Source organism: Diadema antillarum, unplaced genomic scaffold, assembly GCF_040938485.1.
Source record: "Diadema antillarum isolate AM-2024a unplaced genomic scaffold, OU_Dant_1.0 scf00000227, whole genome shotgun sequence".
NCBI lineage: Eukaryota > Metazoa > Echinodermata > Echinoidea > Diadematoida > Diadematidae > Diadema > Diadema antillarum.
Genome location: NW_027271116.1, coordinates 273,539 through 291,356, shown reverse-complemented (window position 1 = coordinate 291,356; position 17,818 = coordinate 273,539). Strand labels below are relative to the sequence as shown.

Below are 17,818 nucleotides of genomic sequence, written 5' to 3'. Positions count from 1 at the left end.
ATAGCTCTGTTTAACTGGTTCTACTTTTGTGTGTATGTGTGTGTGTGTGTGTGTGTGTGTGTGTGTGTGTGTGATATTTTTTTTAATGTTAGATTCCTTAATTTGGGGGTTCTGGGACCTTTTGGACATGGTGTCTATTTGAATAACTTGATAGTCTGTCATCCTTGGGATGCTACTTGCCTAGTTTGTTGAAAATCTGTCATAAAATTACATGGGGTCTTAAAAGAGAATCTGAAAATGGTTTTTGAAAATGCATGCATTACTGTCGACGGACGCCAGAAGATAAATGATGACTATTTACAATATTAGCTTGAACCTTTTTTACTGTCTTGAACGTTTGGCTAAGATGAATTTAAAATCTAATGAATCAAAGTCATTGGATTTCAAGAAAACTTTCTTCCGTTTCAAGTACATCATTTTCATTTTCTGGCTAGCGGTAATACAGATACTTAAGGTATGTAATGTGATCTCTGAAAATATAGATCAATGATAAAAGTGTAAAACATGTAAACTCGCTTACACTCAAGGTGTTCTATGCGTTTACCACAAACTCTGGACTAGGATAGTGTGAAATTGCAGTTGATTAATTCAAAGTAAATAGGATCCCGGCTTCATTTCATACTGATGAAAGAAGAGTACAAACGGAGTAAGTCTCACGTTTGTTGTAAACTGTGTTGATGTCTTTCAAGAATGCTATTTATTTCTAGTCACCAATTAGAACAGCATCATCTGACTCCACATATTTTAGAAATACAACATTACAAGTGTCTGATCTATAATGGCCTGCATCTGTCACTTATATGGGTTGTGTGCAGTCAAATCTGTTTGCCCTGCAATTATACACTACCAGTTGCTAACAGCCTGTCTTGCAGTTGCATCAGACTTCCTTCAGGAGTTCTTTTAATAAAGGTGCAGATACAACACGAAAAATGGTAAAAGTAACACTTATCAGAATTTATAAGCGTATTATGAGCTTGAAGCCAATGAGACGGATGCTGTTTGTATTGATCGACTGATGAATCCAGAGTACTAGGAATAGAAAATTTAATGTTAAGGCATTTCCTTTTCCTTTTCTTTTTTTTTTGTATCCGGCTGTTTTCTGTAAGTCATTGGGTGAAACCGCGCAAAAATATGACAAAATCCACTTCCATACAAATTATCACGGTCATATGTTGCCCATTGATAAACGTGCCTTAGCCAAAAGTTTTGCAACAAAAGATACAAGTATCGACTAAACATGGATGCAAATCATCGCCGGTAAGGAAAAAGATGTTTAAAAAAAATCTGCTGAATGATTTAAGACCAATTTTTTGTGTACCGTAAGCACACTTTGAAAGCTATATGAGATTATATGACGAGAACATCCTCTAAACAAATGTCTAAACTCATGAAACTTTTGTAGAGTAGCTTATGATCTTGATGACTTTCCCCCTCCTCCCCTTTGGCCCAAAAAAAAAAAGAAAGAAAGAAAGAAAGAAAAGTATTGCAACATAGACACAAGTATAAGCAGTAAACATGAGGGCAAATTACACGATTATAATACATTGAATATCATGAAATCATAAACATCTTTTTAACGATTCCTGCTACATAATTTGAAACTTGTTGTTGTGTACCTATTGAGCACACTTTGGAAGCCAAGTTGAGATTACAGTTAAATAAAGGTATGTTCTATTCGATGCTACTCACAGTTGTTTTCTGCTCTGAGGCTTTATCTCAAGAAAATGTGAGTTTAATGAATACAATACTTTTAATCAATGCAAGAATATAAAACTGGGTATAAAAAAGGCTGTGAATGGAATTCTAACAATTTTGCCCTTGAAATCTTGGATGTAGAAATACAATTAACGTTCTGTAGCTCGTATTCGTATATCTGAAATTATATTCACGATAAGAATTATGGCGGCCAATTTGCATTTAATTAAATGCAAATATATGCAGAAAATATATAAAGGGAAGTTTGAAAGTTACTGCTTATATCATAGTTGTATTCCCTAACCTAAAAAAACAAAGGTTTAGAATACTTATGCTTTGATTTTTTCTTCTATAGCTGTATAACAGAGTAGTTTCATATCTCCTGTAGATAGCATTTCCGAGTAACTATACTTCATAATACCCATGTTTTAATGATAACCCGGGGAGGGGGGGGGGGGGGGGTTAGTAAGTACAAAATGCCATTTAGAAAATGGGTAGTGGGTATGTGCCGCTGAGTTGCATCGCCTTTTTTCGCTCGAAGCCGTTCCAGTACATCACACTTTTTGTCTTGTAGATGAAAAAATACGAAAAAAAAAAACCAACGTTCCAAAGCATGTTGTTTTTCCTTGTCAATGAAAAAAAAAAAAAAAATGTTCCAAAGCATTGTGTTTTCCTTCCAATCTGACATTCCGGTCGTTCCAATGACCCCTATTTTTCATAGCATCCCCTTGCCGATGGCGATGCCCCCTATTTTTTTTTTTTTTTTTTTTTTTTTTTGCCAGCAGCACTTGCCTACCACTTTTTGGGCCAGGTATTCCTCCCCGCCCCCCCCCCCCCTGCCAGGTATGACACCTACTGTACGGTATTAATTTTGACTAGTTTAAGTTAAAATTGAATCAATTATACTTGGGCATATTTAGGAAAGTGATCAAACTGCCATTAACATTTTTTTTTTTTAAATGTGACTAGGAAAATTTTAATGGCCCGTTCGGCCAGTAGAATAGAATATCAATTATGTTTGCATTTCCCAGAGCTCCATATGAACTTTTTTGGCAGTTGCCCTTTTGGGCCACAAAAATTACCGGTAAGTAATTTTATTTGCTGTAACAATGATTAAAAACTATATTTTCTCATTAAAAAAACACAATATTTAACAAATATTGTAGTTTGCAGGATTAGTTCGTCATTTACAGGATTGGTCATGATTAATGAACAGGTTTAGTAAATAGTAGTATTGAAGTTACTGTTTTCACATCATTTATACAGGTCTGAGAATGATGATCACAAAGTAGTCCAGTCAAAATACGACAAAAAGTGGGTTAACCCACAACTGATTGCAACAGAAACGATTCCACTTGCATTTGACCCGGATGAGCTATTAAAATAACATATTAAAAGTTCCCTAAAATTCGAGTGGTGGATCAGTGCCTAATTTGCATAAATTCAAAATGGCCGCCATACAACCTATTCATAATGCCTATATCTCAGGATATCCACAGAAAGTAAATTCCGGTGTCTAAACCTATGTTTTTTAGGTCAAGGAATACAAATATGTTATCTTTAGCAACTTCCAAGCATCCCTTTATATAGTTTTTGCATATATTTGCATATAATTACATACAAAATGGCCGCCATATTGCCTGTGCAAGCCCGTATCTTCGTATATCAGTAATGTAGTACACTCAGGAATAAGTCGCTTTATATCCAGACATAAAACCCGCAGAAAATAGATTCTGGTGTCTAAACCTTTGTTTTGTTTTGCTTTTAGGTCAATTAATTCAATTATCATATAAGCAGTAACTTTCAAGCTTCCCATTATACATTTTCTGCATATATTTGCATTTAATTAAATGCAAAATGACCGCTACAATGCCTCTACAGGCTTATATCTCTATCTGTAAAAGGTACCCAGTGTTGGTGTCTGTTGTCTTAATTTTACTGCTGAGAATCACTGATGTCGAATACGTTCCACTCAGGAATAATTACCTATATTTCACTAAAGAATTGCATATTTGTACATATTACATCTATTCAAATTAAGAGTAGCTTATATCCATAAGCTACTCTACAAAAGTTTCATGAGTTTGGACATTAGATGACGATCTTGTCATATCAGGGTACCATGTCACTCACTCACTTTCTGAATAAAAGACCCAGGGGTCCAGCCCTCATCCGAGTATCTCAAGTTCCCCTTCCTTGCATGTTTACAGACTATTACTTGGGAGAAAGGAAATTGGAAGACTTTGGGAACCTATAGGGCCATGTCTGGAAGCCTTTAGGGACCTCCAGGGCCCAGGAAGGCATGATGTCCATACAAAGGGTTTGTTTGCAAAAACCGATAAGTCCATTTTTGAAGATTTTGAAGTACGATTTCTGTCATAATGTACAAAATAATACCTTTTAAATGATATATTGGTCACTACATATAAAGGTATATTTTTGAAGTTATGGTCAAAAGAAGCAAAATTGTTCTTATTATTCTCTATATTTTTCTTGACCTTTAATCGCAAATATCTCAATTTGGCAAATATGGACTTATCGGTTTTTGCAAACAAACTCTTCATATATGCATGACACTATAGCGATAAATGCACCTTCAGTTCTGTACTAAGTTTGTTGTAAATTTGACCATGTGTTTTCAAAAGGAGGATCAAAAATCAAAAGTGGCATCCAATAATTTGGTCCCAGCCCAAAGGCGACCGCACCTAGATCAGATTTGAGGTGCCTTTGGGCATCTTGTGGCCGGGGGATGGTTCCCATTTTACCAATATTCTACCAGCCAAGTTTGATAACAAATTGAACAGTTTTTTTTTTAAGATGAAAGAGTGAAAATTTGTCCCTATTTGGCACTAGCCCCAAGGGAGTCACCCCTGCATCTACCATAAATAATCTTGAAAGTATGCTAATACACTCACTGATGTATTTACTCAATGCTCTTCTGGTTTGATAAAAGCAGCAACTCGAAAAAGAGAGGGGGACATTAGTGCCCACACGAAAAAAAAAAAACAACAAAAAACTATGTACCATATATAAAATGACGAAGTAGGCTGGTAATGCATTTCAGTCCAACAGTGCTATTTATTCAGAGCAAATTTTGGACGAATACATTTGTCTTCCTGAAGATCGACAATGGCAATTCTGAAGAAAAACAAATGTATTCGTCGAAAATTTGGTCTGACTAAATAGCACTGTTGGACTGAAATGCATTACCACCTTATACTTCGTCATCTTTTCTGTACTGGTACCAACACGCGGACTACAAGTATATATATAATATATATATAATGTATATATATCATAATGTGTAATATTTCGAAAATTGAAATAGAAATTGAAATTGAAAATTGAAATTGAAAAGAAGATAAAACTGCGAAACTTAAAACTATGCAGTCTCCAAGATATTCATCTTTGTACTTTTTACCTGATAGCTCTGTTTAACTGGTTCTACTTTTGTGTGTATGTGTGTGTGTGTGTGTGTGTGTGTGTGTGTGTGTGTGATATTTTTTTTAATGTTAGATTCCTTAATTTGGGGGTTCTGGGACCTTTTGGACATGGTGTCTATTTGAATAACTTGATAGTCTGTCATCCTTGGGATGCTACTTGCCTAGTTTGTTGAAAATCTGTCATAAAATTACATGGGGTCTTAAAAGAGAATCTGAAAATGGTTTTTGAAAATGCATGCATTACTGTCGACGGACGCCAGAAGATAAATGATGACTATTTACAATATTAGCTTGAACCTTTTTTACTGTCTTGAACGTTTGGCTAAGATGAATTTAAAATCTAATGAATCAAAGTCATTGGATTTCAAGAAAACTTTCTTCCGTTTCAAGTACATCATTTTCATTTTCTGGCTAGCGGTAATACAGATACTTAAGGTATGTAATGTGATCTCTGAAAATATAGATCAATGATAAAAGTGTAAAACATGTAAACTCGCTTACACTCAAGGTGTTCTATGCGTTTACCACAAACTCTGGACTAGGATAGTGTGAAATTGCAGTTGATTAATTCAAAGTAAATAGGATCCCGGCTTCATTTCATACTGATGAAAGAAGAGTACAAACGGAGTAAGTCTCACGTTTGTTGTAAACTGTGTTGATGTCTTTCAAGAATGCTATTTATTTCTAGTCACCAATTAGAACAGCATCATCTGACTCCACATATTTTAGAAATACAACATTACAAGTGTCTGATCTATAATGGCCTGCATCTGTCACTTATATGGGTTGTGTGCAGTCAAATCTGTTTGCCCTGCAATTATACACTACCAGTTGCTAACAGCCTGTCTTGCAGTTGCATCAGACTTCCTTCAGGAGTTCTTTTAATAAAGGTGCAGATACAACACGAAAAATGGTAAAAGTAACACTTATCAGAATTTATAAGCGTATTATGAGCTTGAAGCCAATGAGACGGATGCTGTTTGTATTGATCGACTGATGAATCCAGAGTACTAGGAATAGAAAATTTAATGTTAAGGCATTTCCTTTTCCTTTTCTTTTTTTTTTGTATCCGGCTGTTTTCTGTAAGTCATTGGGTGAAACCGCGCAAAAATATGACAAAATCCACTTCCATACAAATTATCACGGTCATATGTTGCCCATTGATAAACGTGCCTTAGCCAAAAGTTTTGCAACAAAAGATACAAGTATCGACTAAACATGGATGCAAATCATCGCCGGTAAGGAAAAAGATGTTTAAAAAAAATCTGCTGAATGATTTAAGACCAATTTTTTGTGTACCGTAAGCACACTTTGAAAGCTATATGAGATTATATGACGAGAACATCCTCTAAACAAATGTCTAAACTCATGAAACTTTTGTAGAGTAGCTTATGATCTTGATGACTTTCCCCCTCCTCCCCTTTGGCCCAAAAAAAAAAAGAAAGAAAGAAAGAAAGAAAAGTATTGCAACATAGACACAAGTATAAGCAGTAAACATGAGGGCAAATTACACGATTATAATACATTGAATATCATGAAATCATAAACATCTTTTTAACGATTCCTGCTACATAATTTGAAACTTGTTGTTGTGTACCTATTGAGCACACTTTGGAAGCCAAGTTGAGATTACAGTTAAATAAAGGTATGTTCTATTCGATGCTACTCACAGTTGTTTTCTGCTCTGAGGCTTTATCTCAAGAAAATGTGAGTTTAATGAATACAATACTTTTAATCAATGCAAGAATATAAAACTGGGTATAAAAAAGGCTGTGAATGGAATTCTAACAATTTTGCCCTTGAAATCTTGGATGTAGAAATACAATTAACGTTCTGTAGCTCGTATTCGTATATCTGAAATTATATTCACGATAAGAATTATGGCGGCCAATTTGCATTTAATTAAATGCAAATATATGCAGAAAATATATAAAGGGAAGTTTGAAAGTTACTGCTTATATCATAGTTGTATTCCCTAACCTAAAAAAACAAAGGTTTAGACACCAGAATCTATTTTCTACAGGTTTTATGTCCAGATGTATAGCGACGTATTCCTGGGTGTACTACATTAATGATATACGAAGATGCGGGCTTGCACAGGCAATATGGCGGCCATTTTGTATGTAATTATATGCAAATATATGCAAAAACTATATACAGGGATGCTTGAAAATTGCTAAAGATAACATATTTGTATTCCTTGACCTAAAAAACATAGGTTTAGACACCGGAATTTACTTTCTGTGGGTTATATATCCCGAGATATAGGCATAAATAGGTTGTATGGCGGCCATTTTGAATTTATGCAAATTAGACACTGATCCACCACTCGAATTTTAGGGAACTTTTAATATGTTATTTTATTAGCTCTTTCGGGTCAAATGCAAGTGGAATCGTTTCTGTTGCAATTAGTTGTGGGTCATTTCATATTTTGACTGGACTAAAGTGGCTTCTGATCAGGGTGATACAAACACCAGTGGTGTGCTGTTCGCGCTGAATTGTTTTTGCAATTTCGGCTTCTCATACGTAGGCTAGTGTTAGCCACCGAACTAAAACTATGTTTTAGTTCGGTGGTGTTAGCGCATCAAATGCAGCAGTGATTGTGTGTTAAGTGTATGTGCGCGCGCAATGTAGTAGTGTGATTTTCGGCCTTCCATAACGGTAATGGGCTAGAAAGATGGCGCACGAACCAACGGTTTGCTCGTTCGTGAGTCTAGCCAAAATGCAGAAAAAGTGTAAGATTATCTCACGATAGTCACAGAATTCCGGGTGGAAGTTCTTCCTCTGATGGTTCTGCGTAAGTTTACGATTATTTCGTTGTTTATAATTGTTGATAAAAGAGAATTTAAATGCCTTTTGTGTGTCCGGATATCATGAACGGTCTAGCGTAAGTGACGCTAGTGTAGGTTATGTACGGTACATATTGATATAACGTAGGATTGACATCTTCGCATTGTGTATTGTACCGGTACGTTAACGTTGCGTGTAGAGTTACTGTAGTTGTAGCGTCGTAGACTCGCATTGGCTCTTTGTGTTATCACTTGGCCGTGAGGTGATATGTTGTGTAGAGCAGTATTCAGAACTTGGTTTATATGGTGGTAATACATTCAGATAATTCACAACTCCTCTAAGACAGAATTGACAGTTAAGCAACTCGGTTTGTTGAGTAACATTTCCAGGTGAAGATTCAAAAGTAAATAAATTTATGAGGTTGGATTCGATATTAGTAATGATAAAGACTAGGCCTAGTGATAATTTTGTTGTTTAGGCAGTTCCAGTCTAAATAATGCATTTGGACGTTAATACAAGTGTATGAATAAAAGACTGTCTTTTGTGTTTCGAGGTTCGTACTTTACGTACCATTCATAAGTATGTGGTTTGATGTATGGTAGCGTACAGGCTGAAATATTACATTTTCATGTGATATGAAGTGTACGTTATTAAGGCATCTTAAGCAGCTCTGGCTTAAGGGAAAGTATAATTTGCCTTCCTTAAATGTACGAAGGCAAGCGTAGTGCCACACATGTAGGTATATAATGTGTGATGTAAGTTATTTTGCATTTTCCAAACAATCCTTTGCAACTTACTGTATTATTTCACAGCTGGGACAGGATCGCAATCGGAATGCGTCCAGAAGGGTTAGACCTGTCTAAGCTTCTAGGCTTGGAAGATCACAAGTCTGTAAGTTTGGTATAGGGTCTTTACATGTATATTACAGCCTTTAAACAATATTTTTCTTGTTGATAGTGCAACAGAAAATGGATATTGCAACAGTGTACAAGGTGTACAATTAATATTGCTATAGTGTAACAGTGGATGGATAATGACATTCCAAAGCTGCCATTTCATGATGTGTAGTGAATGCATGCATGGATACAAAATGTGTATGTATAATGATGCAGTACAAGACGGTGTACTATTGTTTGTTCAGAAGAAGCAAACCTTTTTGTGTGTTAATGGAGAATTGTATCCATATATACATTCAATTTATTGTGATCCAAGAAATGTATGTTTGATATATTCATACAGTGTATCATTCATTGTTTCACTCACAGTTTTACCGTTTCACATACATGCACACACGCACTTGGGCTTGCGCATAGACAGCAAGGAGGAGAATTGATTAAAGACAAGAGTACGTGCAACGTTCGACTTGACTGTCTTCGATTTTATTCTTGTTGTGCATGTGTATACGGTTAGCTGACTGGATAGGATCTAGTGGTACCTAGAAATCCGAGGCCAGCATAAGTGGTGACAGTGTCCTTTGCAGTGATGAAAGTCCTAGTTCTGCTGGTGGTGGGGTTGGGTCTACTTCAGGTGGAGTCTGTAGTAATAGTCCTGATGCCAATCTAGAGTTTGAGGAGTCTGCCATGGATGTTGATGTCATTGATGTCGGTTTGCTTTACTCCAGATGAGAAATCAAAACTCTCGCACACACAAAAAAAGTTTCAGCTCCTTACAAACCATTTCAAGCCTGACAAGAGCAGCATGCTGGCATTCCAAGAAGTTAGAAAGGGCGGCAACAATTGGAAAGTTAGCTTCCAGATTTCCTGGCTTGAAGAGTACCTATGGCTGGTATATTCAAAATCACAAAAGGGTGGTTTCTACAAATACTGTACCTTGTATGCAAAGAGCAACAAGAATACTTTTGGAGTTCTAGTGAAAGTCCCATTCACCAAGTTTGCTCGTGCCAAGGGCAAAGATGGCATCCTCACCAACCATGCTGCCAACATGTACCACAAGCAGGCTACTGACACAGCAAAGGCTTTCATCAGCACTTACCAGAATCCTGAGTCTAGAATTGACATCAAACTCAGTTGTGAGGCTCAGCAACTATCTGAAACCAATCGTCACATCCTGGTCCAGATCATGGAAACAATTCTACTACTGGCAAGACAGGGTTTGTCCTTGAGAGGACATAGAGATGACAGCACAGCCAACCCCCTAATTAACAGAGGGAAACAGAGAGAGGCTTGCACTCCATGGTGACACCAGGTCTTTATCCACTGCTGACAACTGCAACTGAAGAAAGTGGAGAAGATGAGAACTATGAAGACTGGGACTGGGACAGAGAAACCCTGATAAAAGCAGAGGGCCTGAGATGTTCCCTTACCAGTGGAACTCATATCAGCGCACTGGTGATTCTCAAAAATGGACTGCAACCGGTAAAGGCACTAAATGTCAAACTTCAGAAGAGAGACAGTGACATATTCAAGGCGTATGGTCACATTGACTTTGTCACCAAGGAAGTCCAAAGCATGCGCATGAACATCGATGAAGTGTGGGATGAATGGTTCATTGAGTCTTGTGTAATTGCAGAGGACGTTGGGAGTAGCATCGAAACTCCAAGAACGACCAAGGTGCAGAGAAATCGAGCTAATGTTCCTGCTGATACACCAAGGTGAATACTATACCAGTATGTCATTGATATTTTCTATCATTCTTAATTCTGTGCATTCTTGACAATGTGCAATACTAAGGAACAATCCCTACTGACTTTAATGACTCACTATCAGTAATCTAGCCAAGAAGATGGGAGGCTAATGTTCGGAGGGATCATCTTTTGCTAAAAATAACCATCTTTGTTTTCTATAATTCTATTGTTTGTACAGCTTGTCATTACTTTCTAGTTAATAAAGGATATATAACAAGTAGCTCCATGTCAGTCACTAAAGAAATGGTGAATCTACCCCTTCCTCAGTATGCGGAATTCTTACCATTCTCCTTGGGCAGCGATAGTTTCTACCAGTTTTTGAGTAACACGGAATTACAGTGCACTCCCGTTACAACGAACACGGTTATAAAATAACGAAATTTCGTTATAACGAAGTAAATCTTCTGGTCCCAAAATTATCACCATTAAAGTCTATGGTACAAAATTCGCTTATAACGAACACGGTTATAGCGAAATTTCCGTTATAACGAAGTCTTTTCCGAGCGCCACAGACAAAGAAAAACAAAAGAAATGTGCTCCGTTATAACGAAATGCGAATTGCTTTCGAAAATACGTAGCGGAACAAGCATTATTTTATAGCGTCTCTGCATGGGTGAACGTTTCACACCACTGTGTGTTCGCTCCTTGTGTCACGCACAGTTTCTGAGGGGAATTTGCGTTTATTATTGCAATACAGTTATCCCATCACATTTTACATAGCTTTCCAGTGTATGATGAGCATTCAGCAAACAGAATATGACATATATACGTGGTTTCCTTGTTTTCGTTATATATTGTATTTGTTCGGTTATAACGAAATTTCGTTATAACGAAAGAAAACTGCCGGTCCCGAGCATTTCGTTATAACGGGAGTGCACTGTAGTATTTCTTTATTATTAAAGTTATCTTCAACAATCTCCAGTACAGTTTCAAATGCAATTATATGTTCTGTAAAGATAGTATATTCCAATGATGACAATATATTGTCATTTGTTCTCTTTGGTTATAGCACATATTTCAAGAGAGCGATAGCTGTGCCCTTTCTGGATAGCTTCAGCCAAGGTCTGACAGAAAGATTCTCCCCAGAAAACCGATGCATGAGGTCCATTATGGGACTTCTTCCGAGCGTACTCCTGACTAACGCAGAGGCTCTTGACGAACAGATGCAGGAGCTGATGTTCTGGGAAGCAGATCTTCCTTCACCAGAAAACGTAAAGTACCATTTTCTCCCAGTTTTCTTATTCTTATGACCTTCAATATTGGGTGGGGGATGATTTTACGCGTCATGAAGGGGGTGGGGAGGATATATCCCCCATCCCCCCGGGATCGACACCCATGCAGAAAACAGTTGTATACTTATGTTGGCACTTGAATGTACTCAATATTAATAATTGTTTGACACCAAGAGACAGCACTGTGATATCTAATATATCTATGTTTCAGGCAGAGATCGGGAGCCGGACAAGATTTTTTCAAAACATGGACAAAGCTCAGCTTCCTGAGAACTTCGTTGACTGCCTGAGACATGCCGATGAGGACTTTTTTCCTAACATCAGGATGCTGATCATTCTGGGCTGCACGTCTCCAGTCACCAGCTGCGAGGCTGAACGTTCTTTGTCAGCACTCAGAAGAGTAAAGACATATCTTCGATCTATATGTTGTACTATGGGGGAAGAGAGGCTTGCTGGACTCACCCTCATGGCTATCCACTACCAGGCAACCCTGCAGCTAAGTTCGAACAAAGTAGTTCAGCGATTTGTGCAGAAACTTCCACGACGTCTCTTCTGCCAGTCCATCATATTCAACTGAGATTTGCCAGTGAGTATCAGTGACAAGCTGTTCATAATAAAAGTATTAGGCTGACAGTGCTTATTCCAAGGTCCCCAATTCTTTGTATCTGTGTTGTCAACTGGCCTTACATTGCAGGAAAATGCAACTAAATTTTACAAATTTTCATGGGGGGGATTAATTTGGTAATGACCTCTTTACCAAAAATAGTGGTGTTTTAGATGCAAGAAAACGCCATTTTCACACACGGATTTTCAAAAATTCTCCCTACTGTGGGAGGGGGAACACCCCCCGCTCAGGCTCGGTCGCTACGCTCCCTCGCATACCGCCCCCAACCCCCCTTTATAAAAAGCTAGATCCACCCCTGGTTTCATTTGTCATAATGAATTCCAATCGTAACAGAACAAAACAATATAGAAATACCTGTATTTTTCATTCAGTTCCAATGTCCATTTTTGTGAACATACATTTCTATATAGAATAAATGTCGGTTTAATGACTTATCAAAGGCAAAATTTCAAGCAAAGTTTACCCGACATCATGCTACAGTGCCAAAGAAATCTTCAGATTGATCAGAAAGATGGTAGTATCAAACCCTGATTATCAAAGACACAAATTCACCTGTTTTATTCTTTCATTGGATAGAAACTGTCTTGGCAGTTTGAACTAGAAATATCATTTATTGTGAAATACATCCCCACCCACAACTGAGAGAATTAGCTCATTCAGGATTATCATTTTTTTTCTTTATAATGGAAAAAATTTTTACCATGGCAATGCACTGTTCAACAGTGAATAAATGTATTGCTCACTGTTAGTCAAATGTCCCACATATCAAGTCAAGTGCTCAAAACCTGAGTGAGCAAGGAAAATAAACTGATGAATTCTTTGGTTTTCATTAAAGTTATGTTACTATGGCAACACAATGTTGGACATTAAGACAAAAATGAAGTTTGCACAACTGTATATATCGTAGCCATCACAAATTTCAAGTTATTAGGTTATCATTTTCATTCAAATGCGATTATACAATAACTGTTACCATGGCAACAAATTTTCAACACTGACAAAAGATAATTTTTGCACATCTAGGTAATGTAGAGGTAACATGTGCCAAATTTGAAGCCAAAATGCTCAAAAAGGAGAGAGATAGAATAAAGATGTTTGTATGATTTTCATTCAAAATACACTGCTACCATGGCAACACACTGTTCAACAATGATGACATATCAAGTTTGCGTATCTCTAATACTAAAGTGGTTGCATGTGCCATATTTCAAGCCAAATGCTCAAAGACTGAGGGAGTTACCTGAATCCACAATATGTGCATGATTTTCATTCAAAATATGCTGATACCATGAAAGCACAGTGATCAACAATAACCGAAGGTTAAGTATGCACAGCTACATACCATAGTGGTCAGGTGTGCCAACTTTCAAGCTAAATACTCAAAGAGTAAGACTGAGGGAGTTATCTGAATCGACAATATCTTTATAATATATGCTGTTTGGTGAAAAATATGTTGTTACCATGGCAACGCATTATTCAACAATACTGAAATATTACGTTTGCACATCTATATGCTATAGTGGTCACCTGTGCTAAATTTCAAGCTGAACGCTCAAAGGCTGAGGGACTTAACGAAATCCACAATATTTTTTTAACGATTTTCATCCAAAATACGCTGTTACCATGGCAACACATTCATCTACAATGATGAAAGATTACATATGCACATCTACGTACTATAGTGGTCACATGTGCAAAATTTCAAGCTAAATACTCAAAGACTGAGGGAGTTTAGTTGAATCCGCAATATTTTTGTATGCTTTTTAGTAAAAAAAAAAATGTTACCATGTCAATGCATTGTCCAACACTGACGATAGATTAAGTTTGCACAATATACTGCAGAGGTCACGTGTGCCAAATTTAAACAGACCAACCGCCTAACAGCCCGACCGCCCGAACAAAGGACCGACCAACCAGCCACCCGACCTCAGAGTGATTTCTATATACCCCCATACACACTATGTGTGGGTGTTGGTATGATATAATTAGACTTTGTGCTAACTTTTGGTTCCCCCTTTAACAACATTATCTTCTGTTTTTCTCTTTGTTTCTATTTTTTTCAGAACCTTTGTCTATGCGCATGACTACATTATATACGTGCACTTATTCATACTCTTTGCCTTTTCAGTGATAAATGTATCACAACGAAACTAAATCTATTATACCACATGTATTCTTATATTTCAAGATAAATATAAGTGTGTAAAATATATGCTTGCATAGCTGTAAGAACCTTGTACAAAATCATTGTATTCTCATTAAAAAAAAAATTCATGTTATTGTATCTTACCCTATGGAATATCATGTTCTCATATTCACATGTGAGTTGTTAATAAACTCAACTCAACTTTCTCACTTGCATACTGACTTTAGCAGTGACTACACTGTATAAAATATTTTAAAAACTGCAATTTTTTAGCAAATAGCACATGTTTAAACATTGTGTCTATATGAGCATACAAATCGAGAAACAACAGTAACATTTGGCCAAACACACAATACAGCAATGGATTCAGAAAACACATGAGGATAAAGATATTTTGTTGACTGTGCTTTATCATATGGAGACAGGAGATAACCAGCTCTACTTGTCTACTTGGGCATTGTCAAGAAAGACTCTTGATATTGGGTTCTAACATACTGAGATCACCTGCACCCAGAAATGATTCATCCCAAGCTCCTTGACAAAATGTATCATGTACTGGGGTCCATAGCATTTAGAGGTTGTACCTTTTTGTATCTCTCCTGAAAGATATGACTCTGTTAAGTTCCAGGAAAATATGCTACTGCATCAAGCAAATCGGTTTCGTCTTTGCAGACGAAATTGATTTGCATCTCTGAGATGCACAATGTAATACACCTAGTTTAACAAGTCGCCATCCCTGTCTTCACAACACAGGCCCAGTTTGAAGAAAGTGATCCACATTATGGCCTTGGGTCTTTGTTAAGACCCATGTGACGTGCCTTATCATAAAATTGCTTTAGGTCCAGGTCAAGTGGCCCTCTCATTTTAACCATCTTCGCGTACACGCCATTCATCTGCAAATTGATATAAAGATAAAATGAATTTGACATACATTTAAAAGCAATATCATGACCATAACAGCCATAGGCAATGCAGATACTCACATTAATGGTAAGCAATCATAGACCGTTACAACCACTGTAAAAATGCTAATTAATTTATACTTGAAGGTGAAAGGAATAGTCAGGTACAGGTTGACCATCTATAAGCATGCATTACCAAGAATAAAAAAGCATTGGTGATTTCAATGTCATTTGACCAATACTATTAGGACATTAGTATAAATGTACATGCATATGAATCTGCTTTGAGAACTCTCTAACTGTTGATGAAGAAACACAGAAGTGATTCTTCAATTTTCAAAGAGACAACTTGATGTGTGAAATCATGACATGATATCACACATTTGGCTAGTCTTTTGTACCAAACAAAACAGAAAACACAGTCAGAATGGGTTGCTACCATCCATCTTTATATGGGTTTTGTTTGCATGATTTATGAACTATGACAGCTGCAGACTGCCGTGCACACTGATACTTTGTGATCCATGAAGGTTGCATGGAGCATGCATGGAGGAACTGCTTGGCAACCGCTTGACTATTGGCAAGTGATTGATTGTTTATTATGCACAAAACGGTTACTTATTGAAAGCAACTGCTCAAGGAATACCCACAACAACTTTAGAGCTGTTAGAGATAATAGAGACTGACTGCCAACAGATTTAGGACACACACACACACACACAAATCTGACAGGTTTCACCATACAGTGATTTTGATACTGCAGCAAAAACCTCCAGTTGACAATCTATATTGCTTTAACAAGTTCATGTATATTGCTTTTAATAGCAAACAGATCAATGAATTTGCCTTCATCTTAAAAAGGATAGTGTAATAGTTTCATTTCCCACAACAACTTTAGAGCTGTTAAGCTGGTATCTCACTGAGCGGCGAACGTTTGCGAACGTAGCGAATTTGAGATTCGCCAACTTTTCTGACGAATGTTTGCGAAAAATCAAAGTTCGCTTCTGCCATTAGCGACAGTTAGCGACTTTTAGCGATGTTTAGCGACAATTAGCAACACTTTAGCGAATGTTTGCGAAAGTGTTTGCGAACACAGGTGGCGATTATTAGCGAATGTTAGCAAATGTCAGCGACAATTTTGCAAACGTTAGCGACAATTTTGCAAATGTTAGCGACAGTTTTGCAAATATTAGCAACTGTTTGCAAATCCTTTGCGACAATTTTGCGAATGTTCTTGGACCTAGAAAAGAACCAGGCGATTGTGTATAGTAAGACCCATAAAACGACATAAAACCTTCCACTGAATTCAGATCTCTTGTGACAACCGTTCAAGATGGATTTCCAGGATATGGAAATAAATTTCTGCCAAGAAGAGGCTCAAGGTGTTGCTATCCTTGAAGAGCTGCTTTGTCAGGCTGCTACTACAGCTATTCTCTCTAAAAAAGAAAGAGTGAAAATGTTCACTCTTGAAGAAGTGAATAACAGAAAAGAGTTAGTTTCAAGTGAAATTAGAGTGATTTTGGACTGAAAATGTTCATTTTCACTCATTTTGGAGTGACTTCAGGGATCACTCCAAGATTTTCGAGTGATCCTGAGGTCACTCCAAAATGAGTGAAAATAGATATTTTCACTCAAAATTCACTCCAATTTCACTCAAAACTCACTCTTTTCTGTAATTCACTCCTTCAAGAGTGAACATTTTCACTCTTTCTTTTTTAGAGAGTTGTGCAGCATAAGAGAAATAAAATAAAGAAAAACAAGAAAGGAAGAAGAAAAGAAAGAGAGTCAGAGAGTGCTTGTTGCAGAGGACAGACTTAAGTCAATATGAAAAGCTTTTGAAGCAATTACAATCATGATGGAGATGTCAAGAGCTTCAAGAACTTTCTTAGAGAGGAACCTTGTCTGTTTCAGAAGCTTTTATATAGGAACCATGTGGTTACTTGTTCGCTAGCAGTGGCGAATCCTATAAAAACGTTAGCGACACCGTATTACGACCGTTTGCGAATTCTTACGAATGTTTTGCGAATGTTTGCGAATGTTTGCAACTGTTAGCGAAAATACAAATTCGCAAAGGTTCGCAAAGAAATTTTGAACATGTTCAAAATTTCTTTGCGACAAGAAAAACTGTTTGCGACAATAAAAACCGTTTGCGAACTTTCTTGCGAATGTTAACGAACCTTTTGCAACCGTTTACGAACCCTGGCGAATTCCCAAATTCGCTACGTTCGCAAACGTTCGCCGCTCAGTGAGATACCCCCTTTAGAGATAATAGAGACTGACTGCCAACAGATTTAGGACACACACACACACACACACAAATCTGACAGGTTTCACCATACAG

General features: G+C 37.1%; 1 protein-coding gene across 1 annotated transcript; it reads left to right on the top strand.

The window, feature by feature from the left end:
- The first annotated feature begins 8,762 nt into the window (after positions 1-8,762).
- LOC139724768 (52 kDa repressor of the inhibitor of the protein kinase-like) lies at positions 8,763-12,381 on the top strand. Its single transcript, XM_071635885.1, has 5 exons — positions 8,763-8,819; positions 9,771-10,038; positions 10,167-10,539; positions 11,582-11,783; positions 12,016-12,381. The coding sequence occupies exons 1-5, from the start codon at positions 8,763-8,765 to the stop codon at positions 12,379-12,381; spliced, it is 1,266 nt and encodes a 421-aa protein (XP_071491986.1).
- Positions 12,382-17,818: the final 5,437 nt, after the last annotated feature.